Source organism: Myotis nattereri (assembly GCF_964212035.1).
Source record: "Myotis nattereri genome assembly, chromosome: 5".
NCBI lineage: Eukaryota > Metazoa > Chordata > Mammalia > Chiroptera > Vespertilionidae > Myotis > Myotis nattereri.
This window is the reverse complement of record NC_138080.1, coordinates 110,240,559-110,255,735: the sequence shown is the minus strand read 5'-3', so window position 1 is coordinate 110,255,735 and position 15,177 is coordinate 110,240,559. Positions and strand designations below refer to the sequence as shown.

Below are 15,177 nucleotides of genomic sequence, written 5' to 3'. Positions count from 1 at the left end.
AAGGACAGGATTCGAGCTAACTTTGGTTTAAAGTATGGAGACTCTCTCTCTTGAAAGCGTATTTGTAAGTGTATTTAGTATGAATTAAATGAATGAAAAAAGAACTTACTTGAGGTTTAATGAAAGGGTTAGCAGAGGCTGGTGTGGGAACGCATCCTGCTCAACGACGGCCGTCTGCCCCGCCCCGGGCAGCGGGGAGATGTCCGTGGAGTTCGGTGTCTCCGGTTTGTAGCTGTAAGTTTCTTGGTAAAGGGGCACCTTTTTAGGGCAGCCTTTTTTTTTTAAAAAAGCTGAGCTTCAAAAATAGTTGTCAACTGTTAATTAATAAACATAAAACAGTCCACTTTTAAAACCCTCTTAAACCATATTTCTTTGCATATCGGCCATGTTGGAATTACCGAATAGTTTCAGGAGTCGGCACACACGTGCTAATAGGAGTGGATAACTCAACAGTCACTCTTAAAAACGAAGCAGGGTGGCTTTGGAGCTGTGTCGTGCGTGATGTGCACTGTGACCTGGCGCTGTGTGTGTGCTGCTCGCACCCCGTGCCGCTGTGCTCCAGAGCCCTCCCACTGGGAGCGGTGGCCCGTTGGTTTCCATCTGGTCCTGAGTGGGCCTGTCTCGGCGGAGCGTGTTAACTGGTGTCTGCGGGTTTACGTACCTCTGTCCGTGTGAATCCTGCAGACACCGCCGCCAGTCTGTGCGCAGCTGCCCCGCCATGGCCTCCCGGGCGGGCGTCCCGTCTGCGTCCGCGGGCAGAAGGGAGGGAGGCGTTCACACAGCAGCCTCTTCTGAGTTCATGTCAGTGTCTTGCTTAGATGCTTTGTTTTTGTTTTTCTTGAGAAGGGAGTCGAGTTCCTCAGGGGAGAATTGGGGTAAAATCAGACCAGCAGGTGTTTTCTGCCGTGTGGTCGCTGTGGAGAGCGGGTGCTCAGGGGGCTTGTGTGTGAGTGTGCCCCGCACGCGTCTGTCTGCCGCAGGTCACGTCGCGGAGCGGGCGCTGTGGAGGATCGGCGCTGCAGGGCGGTCTGTGTCGCAGGCCGTGTGGTCGGCCCTCTGGTTGGCCGCGGCGGCTCCAGGTGGTTATGCTGGCTCTGGGCTCACTCTCCCGGGCTGGGCAGCTAACATTGCAGTGAACGACTCCCCTAACCCACGGACATCCCCGCCTGGCCCGTGCTTGCTCCCCTGTGGCGAGCTTCCTTCTGGGCTTGGTGCATGGGCTCTGTCCTCAGTGTCTGGCCGCCTGGTTCGGCCGTAACTGAGATGCATGCTCTGTGTCCCCTCCCAGTCGTGTCTGGTGTGCTGATGAGCACTCTGTGTGGCTGCAGCCTCTGCTGTCCATGTTGGAGCGTGTGGATTCCTGCTGTGCTGACCAGCACCCCTTAACATACCTGCTCCTGAACTGCAGCCCCTCAACTTCCCAAACGTCTGCCCGTCAGTTTCCCGGTGCTCCCAGCTTGGCTGTCACTAAACAGTTCGCTTAGGAGCCTGGCTTTCCTGAGAGCACTCCCCGAGACGGTCTGTGTGTCCTCTTTCAGGGACAGCAGCCTCTGGGGTGTTCTGGTGGCTGGGGAGCGGATGGTACCAGTTTGTGACTTTGATTTCTTGGCTGAACGTGTTTCTTCTTACGAGGTAAGGACCTGACATCACATCCGCTTTGTGTTTTAAAGAACTGATTTTGAGCCCTAGCCAGTTTGGCTCAGTGGATGGAACTTTAGCCTGTGGGCTGAAGGGTCCCAGGTTCGATGCCGGTCAAGGGCATGGACCTTGCTTGCCGGCTCCTCCCCGGCCTGGGCCCTCCTCAGGGTGCCTGCAGGAGGCAGCCCATCGATGTGTCTCTTTCACATGGATGTTTCTCTCTGTCTTCCCCTCTCTCTTCTATTCTCTCTAAAACAGTGGTTCTCAACCTTCTGGCCCTTTAAATACAGTTCCTCATGTGGTGACCCACCCATAAAATTATTTTCGTTGCTGCTTCATAACTCTCATGTTACTACTGTTATGAGTCATAATGTAAATATCTGATATGCAGATGGCCTTAGGCGACCCCTGTGAAAGGGTCGTTCGACCGCCAAAGGGGTTGTGACCCACAGGTTGAGAACCACTGCTTTAGAAGATCAATGGAAAAATATCCTTGGGTGAGGATTAACAAACAACAAACAAACTGATTTTGTGCTAATTGTAGGACATCATTTGATTTATTGCTTTATAATGATTTAGTTTATACTTGTAGTCTTGTAGTATGGTATGTTAAAGCCCTACATTCACGTGTCATTTTATGTTTTACGAAATGCTTTCATGTTCTTCCGGGAGGGTCACTGAGGGAGGAGGCCCTGTCAGTGCTGGGGCAGCTCCCACGGCCCAGGTTACCTGGGGGCCCATGAGCAAGGCGTCCCCCCCTTCCCGCCAGCCCCCTCCCCCCGCCGTGCTCCCAGCGTGGCCTGTGTGTGATGGTTGACGTGGGCCCAAGCCACCACTTAGAGGCCGGGCTCCTGTAGTGGAGACACACCTGGTGGGGAAACTGTAACTGCATTTCTGTGGGCTCCTCAGGGACTCGGGGGCAGGGGGAGGTGTCACCTGGAGAGGTCAAGTGAACGGGGACCCTGCCTTGTGCTTCCTCACGGCAAATGTTTTCCGGGTTCCTAGGTGCCTTCGGGATATTTGCAAGTTTCTCATCTTGCTCATCCCACTGCTCCTCCTACTCGGTGAGTAAGCTGTGACTGCCCACCATCGGGAGGCCACTGCCCACCTCGGGAGGTGCTTCCTGAGCGTTGGCATCAGTGCCCTTTGTCGGAGGCGGGTGTGCCTGGGCCGACCGCGTGGTTTTCTCTCCTTCAAGGTGCCGGCCTTTCCTTACGAGGCCAGGGCGGCTTCCTCTCCCTCCTGCCTGTGTTCAACTGGACACACACCCTCAGAACACAGAGAGTGGATGACCCCAAAGACATGTTCACACCTGAGACTTCTCACCGGAGCCAGCCTCCAGAGGTAAGCAGTTAAAAGCCCTCACCTGGCATTGCAGGTGCAGGGGAGCCCTGTTTTAGGAAATACTTTTAAATGTCAAGCTCCTTAAATGCTCTGAAATAGTACAGATAATGCATCTGTAAAGTAACCTCCCAATCCAGTTAATTTAACGTGAAGACTAGAGTGCTCATTGCTAGGGAAGTACAGAAAGCACGGAGGGAAAAGGGCCGCCACCAGCCACGTAGGGCTCCGCTAGGGGCATGTTTGCATATTTTCCGTTCGTGTGTCTGTGTGCGTTATAGTTGACATTTTGCTGTAATATTCTGTCTTGGAGGGTTTTTTTTGGGGGGGGGGGGTTATTAAAGATTTTTTGATTTTTAGAGAGAGAGGAAGGGAGAGGGAGAGAGAGAGAAAGAGAGTGACACATCGATGGGCTGCCTCCCGCACACCCCCTACTGGATGGAGCCCGAAACCTGGCACGTGCCTCGGCCGTGAATGAAGTGGCCACACCTTGGTGCACAGGATGACCCCAGCCACAGCCACACCGGCCAGGGCTCTGCTTTTAGCTTTGGCCTGCCCAGTAGTGAGGTTACCTGATGCCGGTTTGATGTCTCACTCGCGTTGTTGTGGGAACGTCCCCTTCCTGCTTTAGGGTGCTGCAGAGGCGTCGCCCTGGCGTTGGATGAGTGAGGTGGAGAGGCAGGTGACCTCTCTGTCCGGACAGTGTCAGAGCCGCGACGAGAAGCTTCGAGAACTGACAGCTTCGCTCCAGAAGCTGCAAGTGCGGGTGGACCAGATGGACGACGGGGGTGCCGGGGTGTCGTCCCTGGTGACAAGCGTGGTGGGGCAGCACTTGAAGGACCTTGGAGCCAGTGGGCTGCTGGGCTCCCAGGTGAGGCATTTCCCTCTGGGGCCATGGTCGGGAGGACACAGCGTGGGTCTGGCCCTGCTCTTCCTTTTGGACCTTAGGGCGTCGGCATCAGTGTGCGGAGGGTGGGCTGGCGGCTCTTTCCTGAGAACACCAAGTCATTAGACATGCTCGCAGCGGGCGTGGCTCCAGGGGGAAGGGGTGCGGGGCGGGGGGGCAGCAGCACTGGTCACAGCTCAGAGTCCCACCCGGAGCCTGGGTCCCCCGAGCATCTAGCTGAGGCCCGAGTGCTCCCCCAGCACGGACGCTCGTGACAGGGAGCTCCCACACAAGAGGGTGGCCGGCAGGCTGCCCCTCGTGCATATGGCTCATTTGCATTCTCTTTAAAGAAGAAAACGACATGTAGAAAAGGCAGGATCCGTTTCTCTGGAGTTGAGATCTAAGTCTGGTTGGCTCAGTACGCTTGGCCCTCTGTCCTTGGCCACCTCCGACGTTTGCCTGAGCTCTGGTCACGGTGACCCCAGAGGGAACCCCAGCTTGTCAGAGGCAGCCACGTGGGTGTCTTTTCTCCTGAGCTGCCGGCACGGTCTCGGGTCTCCGACGGTGGTGGAGACGAGAGCCTGGCTGGTAGGTGGTGAGCCTTCCAGGTGCTCTGCCACGTGGTGACCAGACGCTCTCCACACTCGGGTCTTTTGTGTGGAAATAACGTGCCAGGGTTTTGTTGATTTGTCGCTTACCTTTCTCTACCATTTGTCCTCTCATTTCTCTCCAAGGCCGACTCGGTGACCGCCCACCACGAGCAGTTCTCGCGCATCTCAGACTTGGAGGACCTTCTGGGGAAGCTGGCGGGAAAGGTGGAGGTACTCCTTCTCGTCGCTGTGGCCTCGGCAACCTGCTCTCCCACGTGAGAGCCACGAGGGCCGGTGTTCGCACGCCCCGGCCTTGGAAGTGCCCTTTCGGGGCATCTGCTGCCGGCCCCAGGGTTTCCCCGGGAGGTTCCGTGTGTGGCCATGATGCTTCATGAGCACGTCCAGCTCATGGTCCGAGGTGTCTTTCGAGGGGAGGCCTGCACCCAGGGATCGGCCAGGCCACAGGTCGGGGCTCAGACGCCAGGGGCCGGCTGAGTCTGTGCCTCCCGTTTGTCACAGCCACCTCCAGAGGCACCTGTGTGCAGACGAGAAGTCAGTTTCTGGAGGGAAAGTCTGTCTCAGATGCTGACGGAGACAGAGGACGGAGGCCAGGCGCTGGGCTGGCACAGAGCAGGGCATAACAGGAGGCTGTCGGCTGACCCAGGGGGAGGCAGGGCACAGCCACGACCGAGTCAGAGCGGTGAGGCCCGCCCAGCAGGTGGGAGAAGTCCTGCTGCGGAGGCAGGGCTCACCTGTCTCCTGGGCCTGAGGCTGTGAGAAGGCCTGTCCGCCTGGCACAGAGCCCGCGCCTGCGCTGAGCGGACCCTGCCACCCCCCTTGGTGTGGGCGTGTGTGTTCCTGTCCTGTGCTGCCATGGAGGTGACCGCCAGGGCTCTGGGCTGGTCCGGGGCCGCGGCAGTGGGACATGCACCAGCTGCTCCTGTGTGACTGCTTCTCTCTCAGTGTCTGAAAGCAAACCCTCCCCTCCAGCCGGCAGCCTGGGCTGGGGCTGTAGGGGAGGAACCCAGGCAGACCTGTGGCTTACACTACTTAGGTGTGTGTAGTTAACCGCATGGGTGGCTTCATGAAAAGCCAGCATGCCATCGTGAAAACAGATGGTTTCTCGTACCTTCTAGGCCATCCAGAAGGAACTGGAGCAGACCACGCTGAGGACAGAGAGGTAGGAGGCTCAGAGGCGCCAGGTCCGTCGTGTCGTGGGGCTGCCACCTGGGGTGACGAGCTCCGGAGGAACACGGAGCTGTGTGTCTTCCTGGGAAGGGCCTGTTGGGTCTGCTGCTCTCCCCACAGCACCCCAAGGGCAGGGCACCCCTTTGACCTGGAGTGCTTGGAGGGCCACCCTCGGGGCACAGATAAACCCAGGCTCATGTCACAGTGCGGGGGCTCGGTGCCTGGAGACCTCTGGCACGTGGGCATCGAAGCTCAGCCCTTGTCCTCTGGGCAGGGCCTGCGTGTGAAACGGCCTTTGCACCACACTGCAGCCGGCCCTTCTAGCCGTCCCTCTGCTGTCCCAACAGCCTGGTGCCTCAGCAGGTCCTGGGCTCCTCTCTGCGCCCCGTGCATCCCTCCACAGCCAGCCCTCCCCGCCCTCCAGGGTGTCTGAATGCAGTACTTCACCCTTCGTTGCTCAGTGATTCCTGAGGCTCAACTGGGGACCCTGTCCCCTCTGGCTGCTGTGTCTGGCCTGCGGTCGGGCTGGACACGTGTGCTGTGTGTCTGTGTCTGTGGTGTGTCTCTGTGTGCTGTGTGTCTCTGTGTGTGTGGTGTCTCTGTGTGTGTGCCCACCCGGCGGTCGAGCTGGACCCAGTGTGTCTGTGTGTCTGTATCCGGCTGGCGGCCGGGCTGGACCCGGTGTGCTGTGTGTGTGTGTGTGTGTGTGTGTCTGTGTGTCTGTGTGTGTGTCTGTGTGTCTGTGTGTCTGTGTCTGTGTGTGTGCTGTGTGTGTGTCTGTGTGTGTGTCTGTGTATGTCTGTGTGTGTCTGTCTTTGTCTAGCTGGCAGTCGCACTGGACCCAGTGTGTCTGTGTGTCTGTATTTGGCTGGCGGCCGGGCTGGACCCGTGTGCTGTGTGTCTGTGTCTGGCGGTCGCCCCCATCAGCACATGTGGGGCAGGTGCACCCTTGGGCGAGGGGGACCCTCAGGGACCCGGCCTGAGTGTGTGGAGCTCCTGTGCATGAGGCGCAGGCTGACGTCACCCACTATGTCTGGGGCCGCGCTTCTCCCGAGTTCACCGAGCCTGTCCTCCCCCCACCCCAACCGCCAGCGCGCCTGGGCAGGAGCAGCACCTGCTGTCCATGGTGGCGCAGCTGGAGCGCGAGCTGGAGCACCTGCGGTCAGACATGGCGGCCTGGTGGCCTCTGAGAAGCAGCTGTGAGGAGGCCCACACGGTCCTCGGGAAGGTGAGCCTCCTCTGAGCCTAGTCTCTCCCGGATCGTGGAGTGTAGAGCACCTGCTCCCGCTGCTGCCCGGGCGCCGTTTGGTACAGAAGTGTGCGGAGCAGTCATGCCTGTGGGCGTCTCTGGAAACAGCTACATTTAAAGTGCTCTGTGCCCCTCACCCGGGGGCCTCATTGCTGGGTGGGCGAGGCTGGACGCGGAGGCGCCTCCTCCTCGGCCCGAGGCACAGGCCCCGCTTATGCCGCGCCCCCTCCCACGCGTGTTCTCTGATCTGCTCCAGCGTGTTGGGGGGTTCTTACGTTTAACCGAGGGGGTCACCCGGCCGGCGTGGCTCAGTGGCTCGGCACAGCCTATGGAACAGGCGTCCACGGTTTGATTTCCGCTCAGGGTTGGGTGCTTGATCCCCAGTGGGGGGGCGTGCAGGGGGCGGCCGATCCATGATTCTCACTCATCATGGATGTTTCTGTCCCTCCCTTCCTCTCTGAAGTCAGTAAAAACATTAAAGGGGTTTGGGGGTTGTGCAGCATTTCCATGATGGACGTGAAGAGCTGGGGGACACTGCCATCGTATCTAAGGGGAGGGGCATACAGAGCCGCGTGATTTCTCATCTGTCCTCGTGATTTTATTAGGTCGATGCCCAAGTCCGAGAGACCGTCAGGCTCCTGCTTTCCAACGACCAGCAGGACGGCTCCCTGGACTGGCTGCTGCAGAAGCTGTCTGCGCAGTTCGTCAGCAAGGCCGACCTGCAGGCTCTGCTGCGAGAGCTGGAGCTGCAGATACTGAAGAACATCACCCACCACATTTCTGTGACAAGACAGGGGCCAACCTCTGAAGCCATCATGGCCGCGGTGACCTCGGAGGGGACTTCTGGGATCACAGAAGCGGTAGGTGCAGCGGGAGGGAGGGGACACTGGCGAGGGCGATGAGGGCCGGTCCTGAGCAGCCGGGCAGGTGGTGACAGGGCAGGTGCCAGCCAGGGAGGTGAGAGGTGGGCGCCCAGGTGGCACTGCTGCTGGGAGGACTGCTCTGCTCACCTCTGCCCCAGAGTCTGGCTGCCTGGAGCCGCACACGTGAGGATCAGTGTCTCCCATCACAACCAGGCTGCAGTGCCTGCTCTGAACCTGCGTGGCCACCACTCTGTGTGCCAGGGGCTGGGGCGGTGGGAGCCCTGTGGGCAGGGTGGGCGCCCTCCCATGCCCGTCGCGTGGCCCCGCCGGGTGCAGGCTGCAGTTTGGATTTCCCAAACATCCTCATGCCTTCATCAGCAACATCGCTCCCTGCCAGTGCTCTCCCTGAAACGCAGGCTCCGCGCCCGCTGCTAACACGTAGCCTTGTCTCCCCTCCTCTGGGTCGGGTCCCCTCCTGCGCTGCCTCCGCCCAGCAAGCTCGCGTCATCGTGAACAACGCGCTCAAGCTGTATTCCCAGGACAAGACCGGCATGGTGGACTTCGCCCTGGAGTCTGGTGGTGAGTGAGCACCTCTGGTGGCTGTCGCTCCCCGTCCAGCACCAGGACTCACTCGGGCTTTCGGGGCTCCTCCTCGCCAGTTGCTCTCCCCGCCCACAGCGCTGTGGTGAGGCCGTCAGCTAATCTCAGTGGGGGGCCTTTCCACGGCTCTAGGGCTCTTCCAGCTCTCAGGTCCCCCCACGGTGGGTGGGTGGTTGCTGTGGTCTCGAGTGTCGTGCAGTGTGTGTGTAAACGTCGCAGGTGGTACGTGCTTGTTGTGTATCCTCGCTTGGTATGTTTTTATTGTTTTCTGAGAGAGAGGGAAGCGGGGAGAGAGAACATCCAAATGAGAGAAACATCGGTTGGTTGCCTCCCGCACGCACCCCAACCGGGATGGAACCCACAATGGCCAGGGCGCTTTTTTTACAAATTGAAGGCAGCACCAGAAGAAGGACACTCACTGTGTTGTGACCTGTTTCTGTGGTGGTCGCCGAGGGGACCTGCACGGAGGTCATGGGCCGCAGGCAGTTTCTCCCACTTCTCCCAGGAGGCTGTGCTCGCGTTGTGGGTTCCTTCCGGAACTTGGCAAGACTCCCTCCAGCGCCTGCCTCCTGCCGGGACCACAGTCCCCAGGGACAGGTCCTCAGGCGTAGAAATGCAGCAAACTAGTGGGGAGAGGGCGGGGTTCCTCAAGGAATAAGGCAAGTGTGGTCTGTTAGGGCAGCGTGCCGCCTGCCTACAGGCTCTGGACCGAGATCTCAGGCCGATGGACTTGAGAAATCAGACTGTGGCTCAGGGAAGGGTTGGGTCCACGTACATGCCTTCTGTCACCTGATCTCTGTGACGTTGGATCAAACACGGGAACGTTTCTGTGAAGAAATCGTGGCTGCTCATAGGCTGAATGACTTCACGTCCGGTCAGTGGGGAGCTTTTGCCACCCTACGTTTTACAGAGAATCGCGGGTTTCTGGTTATGTAACATTTAGGAATTACAGATTTTCCTGGAGAAGAGGAGGTTCTTAACGCGCTGTGGTGTGTGGAAGGGTTGGAGTCTGCGGGGGTGGGGGGGTAGGAGGGTGATCTTACACTCTGGCCGCCTGTTTAGTTTGCCTCATTCCGGCAGCGTAGGAAGGAGGGGGGCCTTTCCCCCCAACCCCCCAGCAGCTGGCCGTGGGCCTTTAAGTCAACCCTTTAACCCTCACGGGCCAGGTAGCAGCGGGGCCTGATTGGATTCCTATTGTTCTTTTAAAACCATGAGCAGCCTGGCTGGTGTGGCTCCGTTGGTTGGAGTGTTGTCCCGCGCACTGGAAGGTTGTGGGTTTGATTCCCGGTCAGGGCCCACGCCTAGGTTGTGGGTTCGATCCCCGATTGGGGTTAGGGTGGGTACAGGAGGCACAACCCATGTTTCTCACATTGATGTTTCTCTCCTTCCCCTTCCTCTCTCTAAAGTCAATAGAAACATCCTTGTGTGAGGATTTTAAAAAAACCACGAACAAAAGTTTATTCAGAGTTGCTGTCCCAAGAGGTGCAGGCGGGCGGGGAGCAGCCATGTTTAAGGGCCTCCCATGTTGGCAGGTGCACACAGCACAGCTGAAATCAGGCACCTCCTGGCACTGGACTTGGACCAAGTGGGGCTGAGGTGGGGGCTGACCTGGAGTACCAAGGCCAGCTCCTCCCTGCTGGGCTGGCCGGCTCTCCCGGAGGCGGGCGCAGACCCTGACACAGGCCCCTGCTTCCAGGGGGCAGCATCCTGAGCACTCGCTGCTCGGAGACGCATGAGACCAAGACGGCGCTCATCAGCCTGTTTGGCATCCCGCTGTGGTACTTCTCCCAGTCGCCCCGCGTCGTGATCCAGGTGAGGATCCGTGTGCTTGGCGGCTGGCATCATCGGGGGGCCCGTGGTGACCAACTCTGTGATGTATGTTTAGCTTTTTGTGGAGGTGTAGGTGCATACAGGAGTGTGTGCCCTCGTCTGTCTTCAGTCAGTGAGTTTTCACACAGCGGACACAGGCGGGCCAGCACCCCCGCCCCTCTTGTCCCCTGCCCCAAGGTTGGCTTGTAACTCCGCCCCATCTTGTCTGAGGTATGAGCTGCAGGGCCCACTGTGCGAGTCAGCTGTGCCTGCTTGTGCCTGAGAGAGCGGGGTGAGCACCCGCAGGCGGCTCCACACACGGGCCCGGCAGTTCTGGGCGTGCGCTGCCTTCCCCGGGCCTCCCTCCCACACGGGTCTCAGATTTCAAGGCTGCATGATGAAGAGTGTAAAGCATCAGATACGTTCGTTTGGCCTCAGGACTAAACTGCTGCCTTACATTATAATGTTTTTGGAAGAAAATTTAAATTATTTTTTAACACGAAACATTCACATGAGAGTGGCCTTTCACTTAGAAACCACACGCTCGGCCTGAAAGAGCTCAGGAAGGAGCTGAGCGGTGAGGGAGTGCCGTTCACGGGCAGTGCTGGCCCTGGCCCTGCCCTGACACTCCCCTGTCCACGGTGCCGCTGCTGTCTGACCTGCGTCATGCTGCTGCTCGATCCCCAGCACTCGCCAGGCCCTGGGCCACAGGGTCGCTCATCCACGTACCTCAGCCCTGTGCCGTCGTGCTGGCCTGGGTCTCAGCATGAGCCCTGGTGGTCAGGAGGCAGCTGTCCTCTGCATGATGGACGTGTGGGGCAAGCGCGAGCCATGCCTGCCCGAGAGGAGGGCGGGTGCCGGCTGTGCCGGGGCAGCAGCAGTGGCGGCTGCTTGCAGGGAGGACTGTGGGCCTTCGCAGGGACAGCTGGAGCGGGGGGTGGTGAGCTCCCTCCCAGGGGCAGGGCGCCCCGGGCTCAGCCCACACCTCCGAGGAGCGAAGCCACAGCTCACAGGGCGGCCACACCGCCACCTGCAGAAACCCACGGGCCCATGCACCCAGGGCTGCAGGGGGTCAGAGCGTGGCCTTGGGGTGGCCGCTCCTTCGGACGGCAACGAGTATTCAGGGCCCAGGCCCCTTCTCACAGGGCGAGCAGAGGGGGCACAAAGAACCAAGAATGAGTATCTTTTCCTCGTGTCGTACCATCCTGCCCCTCCCTCCCTCCTGGTCTGGGCCGCACTACAGAGCAGCTGGCACCAGGGCAGGGCCCTCCTCTGCTGTGGAAAGTACTCTTGCCGCCTGTGTCCTGTGGCCAGTCGTTTTGTACCCTTGCCAGTGTCCCCCGATGGAAGTGGGCATGTGGATCAGAGACCGATGTGCCTGCCGGCTGGGCTTCCTGAGCTTGGCCAGTGTGCACAGTGTGTGAGCGTGCGCGTCCCTCAGCGTCAGCACAGGCACCCACCTTGGGATGATGGTAGTCTGCTAGGTGAGCCACCGGGACACCTGCCACATAGACTTGGTTTCCAGTCCTGTGTGGGCTGGACCTCCTTGTGGTTGGGGACATTGACACTCCGTGTGGCCTATGTGGTGCGTCTCGCCCATTTTCCCTTTGGTTCTGGCCATGTGAGCTCCGTAGAACGCACTCACCTGTGGGAGGCAGTCCCTCTTCCCCAGGTTGTCTTTTGATTTTGCTGATAATTTTTTTACCATGAAAAATGCTTTTGTTTTTATTTCAATGGTATCAGTCTTTCCTCCTACTGCTTCTGCTTTATGAATGGTTAAGCGCTTGCCCAGCTATTCAGTGTTAGTATTTTGCCTTTCCCCAGCCTGACATCTATCCAGGGAACTGCTGGGCATTCAAAGGCTCACAGGGGTACCTGGTGGTGCGGCTGTCGATGGAGATCCACCCAACCAGCTTCACCCTAGAGCACATACCAAAGACGCTGTCGCCCACGGGCAACATCACCAGCGCCCCCAAGGACTTCTCCGTCTATGTGAGTGTGCTTGCACCCGGGGCCCCAGAGGTGCCCTCCTCCCTGCCCACTTTCCTCTGCAGCGTTGCAGGCAGCGTGGGCCCAGCGGAGAGAAAGTCAGGTCTCAGTGATGGAGGAACACCTCCCTCACCGGCGAGGAGTTGCGAAAGCCTGAACGAAAGGCCCGGGTGGCAGCCTCGCAGAGCCCTGGTCTCCGCAGTGACGGAGACGGGTTTCCCCCGCTCCTGCTGGAGAGATGCTGTCCGCCGGTGTCATTTCCACGATCCGGTGACCGTCTGGTTTTGCTTTCAGGGACTAGAAAATGAGTATCAAGAGGAAGGGCAGCTGCTGGGACAGTTCATGTTCGACCAAGAGGGGGAGTCGCTCCAGACCTTCCCCGTCCCGGTGAGCACCTGCCACGCACACTGGTCCCCAGCCCCGGGCCCGAATCCGCAGGCCCTGCTGCCGTGAGCAAGCTGCCAGAGTGTGTGGCTCAGCCTCGGGAAGGGAGTGGGGCTCCCCTCTCCCTGAAAGAGCCTCTGCAGTGCATGCTTCGCTCCCGTCAATGTGTCCTCACAGAAGCCAAGTCTGTGCTCACGGCGGGTTCTCAGCCCCCCCTGAGCTGTGCCTGTGAGATGGCGCAGGGCCTGTTCCCAGCCTGGCTCCTCTCGGGAGCCTCAGGCTGTGTGCTTGGGCTCAGGGGTGTTAATACGAAATAAGTGAGTTTTCTTCTCTCCTTTGATTTCAGAAAAGACCTGAAAGAGCTTTCCAAATAGTGGAACTTCGGATTTTTTCTAACTGGGGCCACCCTGAATACACATGTCTCTATCGGTTCAGAGTGCACGGAGACCCTGTCAAGTAGAGACGCTCCTCACTGCTTCTGTACATTCTGTACATACGGGGCAGCCCGAGACACGGGACCTTCCCTTCGTGAGCAAGGGCGTGGGACATGTGACGTCCCCTGTTCAATAAACGCTGCTGGCTGCCAGCAGGACACGGGAATGAGCAATGACTGGTGCCCCCCTTGCTATTCTGTGGGAAGCTGCGTGTTGAGGGCCTGGGTTTAGGGAGGAGACCCGTTAGCCACAGGTGATCTCAGAACTTAATCTGAATGTATGGTTCACAAAGACACTTTGTTTGGGGGGTTTGTTTTTAAACATAAAGCTGTTTATATTCCTTATTTTCTTGACATCAGGAACAAAGCAAATGATATTAAAAGGTTTGATGTGTTCTTGAAGCTTCTACACTTAGCTGATCACTGGCCCTTTTAAAGGACTTTGGGGCAGCTACCGATTTTATCTTTTCAGCACTCAGTTCTTTCAGGGGAAAAATCAGTGTCACCAGACGTCAGTTCCAAACTCCTTTCCTTTCGGGTGGGATCGTGCTTTACTCAGTCGTCGTCTCACGTCCCCGGGTGGGGAAGGGATGAATATGTGTGTTTCTGCTTAGCTTGCTCCACGGACAGAGTCTCAGAGTCAGAGCGTGGTGTACGAATGCCTGGCAGGAACATGGGAGAGTCACCTCGCGTGGCTGGGGTGGGTCTGAATGGGAACAGGACGTCTAGGTGTCAACACACAGAAGTGGGGCTCGGGTCTCCGCAGGTTCCCCTTCCAGCGTGAACGGGAACGACGACCTCCCATCCTGTGGGTTCAGGTTTCTTTCCAGCTCTGCACAAGCAACACTAACAGGCTCCACGCCACCCAGAGGCTGTTCTCATCCACTGGTGGCGTCGCAGGAGATGGTGCTGCGTGGCCCGTGCACGAAGCCACCACATCCCAGACTGTCCTCCAGCCTTTTCTTAAGCTGTTTGCCATTCTCCTCCCCTTTGTGGTCATAATATTTAACACTGAGGCTATTTAACACTGAGACTATTTAACACTGGGCAGACTTTATAAATGAGATATCCCAAAGCACGTAAGCTGTTACAGATGTTTCACCTTAAAGTTTTATTGGGTTAAGACAGTTTCTTGGTGTACCATAAACGTTGTATTTTCGAAAAAGATAAAATGATGGTGCTGACAGGTTTCCTGGAGTTTTATGTATATTGCGCAGTAGTCCTCAAATACACAAAAACTAGGTAGCTTTTTTCCCCCTCACTCTTAGAATTGGAGCTATTGCCTATACAGTTAAGTTGGATAAAATGTATACAGATGTTTCCTATATTACAGGATAAATATATGAGTCAGAATTTCCTATATAAAAATTTGGGAGTTGGGGTGGAAATATTTTGAATATTTATTTTTAAAGATGCAAGATAGGACTTTGTGCAGTGTATTTTTGTAAATGCTTTCCCACATGTCTGGTAGTGCTCCTATTGCTGCCACCAAACTAAGATGCTATTGAAATGTTTAATAAAGAGTTTTTAATTTTTAAGAGTGCATGTCATACTTCACATGAATAATAAACAGCCTATTTCTTTGCCAGTCTGCCTTGTTTCTGCCGGGGAGCTGCCGGGGGGACGACTAGGTTTGCATGTTCTCCCGGGTGTGTCTGTCGGGATTTCATGCAACCGCCTCGCGCTCACCCGCTTCACCGGCCCTGACTGCAGCGCACCCGCGGGTCGGGAGGGAGGGCGGCAGGAAGGAGGTGGGATGCTCCCGTCCTGGGTCTGGTTACCGACACGCGTGGCCGGAGCCCGCTTCCCGAACCAGCTTCGGCTCAGCGGTGAAGTGCAGGGCGGGCGGCGCTCCGGGTCCGCTGGTTTTCCGCGAACCCGAGGCCTAGGCCCGCCCCACCTGTGGGTACTGACCGCCCCGCACGCCCCGGTCTAGGAGGGCAGGGCTGCCGAGGCTCCGCCCCCGCCCCCCTTTAAAAGTTTCCGTTGGCCCCAGCTGGTGTGGCTCAGTGGATAGGGCGCCGGCTTGTGGACTGACGGTCCCAGGTTCAGTTCCTGTCGGTGCGCAGGCCCCGATTGCGGGCTCGACCCCAGTGGGAGGCGTGCAGGAGGCGGCCGATCCATGATTCTCATCATTGATGTTTCTATCTCTCCCTTCCTCTCTGAAGTCAATAAAAACATGTTTTTTAAAAATGTTTCCGTTGGTT

At 57.9% G+C, this 15,177-nt stretch overlaps 1 protein-coding gene across 7 annotated transcripts in view; it reads left to right on the top strand.

The window, feature by feature from the left end:
- Positions 1–14,558, top strand: part of SUN1 (Sad1 and UNC84 domain containing 1) — a 41,676-nt gene extending 27,118 nt beyond the window's left edge. For 4 of the 7 annotated variants that reach the window (XM_081092196.1, XM_081092195.1, XM_081092194.1 and 1 more), the window contains 13 exons: positions 1,539–1,632; positions 2,644–2,702; positions 2,837–2,982; positions 3,611–3,850; positions 4,600–4,686; positions 5,592–5,635; positions 6,736–6,871; positions 7,498–7,752; positions 8,250–8,334; positions 10,052–10,167; positions 11,989–12,156; positions 12,448–12,540; positions 12,884–14,558. In XM_081092196.1, coding sequence (XP_080948322.1) covers positions 1,539–1,632; positions 2,644–2,702; positions 2,837–2,982; positions 3,611–3,850; positions 4,600–4,686; positions 5,592–5,635; positions 6,736–6,871; positions 7,498–7,752; positions 8,250–8,334; positions 10,052–10,167; positions 11,989–12,156; positions 12,448–12,540; positions 12,884–12,997 — 1,637 coding nt within the window. In that variant the 3' untranslated portion in view covers positions 12,998–14,558. Of the gene's footprint in view, positions 1–980; positions 1,080–1,538; positions 1,633–2,643; positions 2,703–2,836; positions 2,983–3,610; positions 3,851–4,599; positions 4,687–5,591; positions 5,636–6,735; positions 6,872–7,497; positions 7,753–8,249; positions 8,335–10,051; positions 10,168–11,988; positions 12,157–12,447; positions 12,541–12,883 lie in introns of all 7 variants that reach the window. The other 3 variants (XM_081092191.1, XM_081092192.1, XM_081092190.1) reach the window with 1 other exon arrangement.
- Positions 14,559–15,177: the final 619 nt, after the last annotated feature.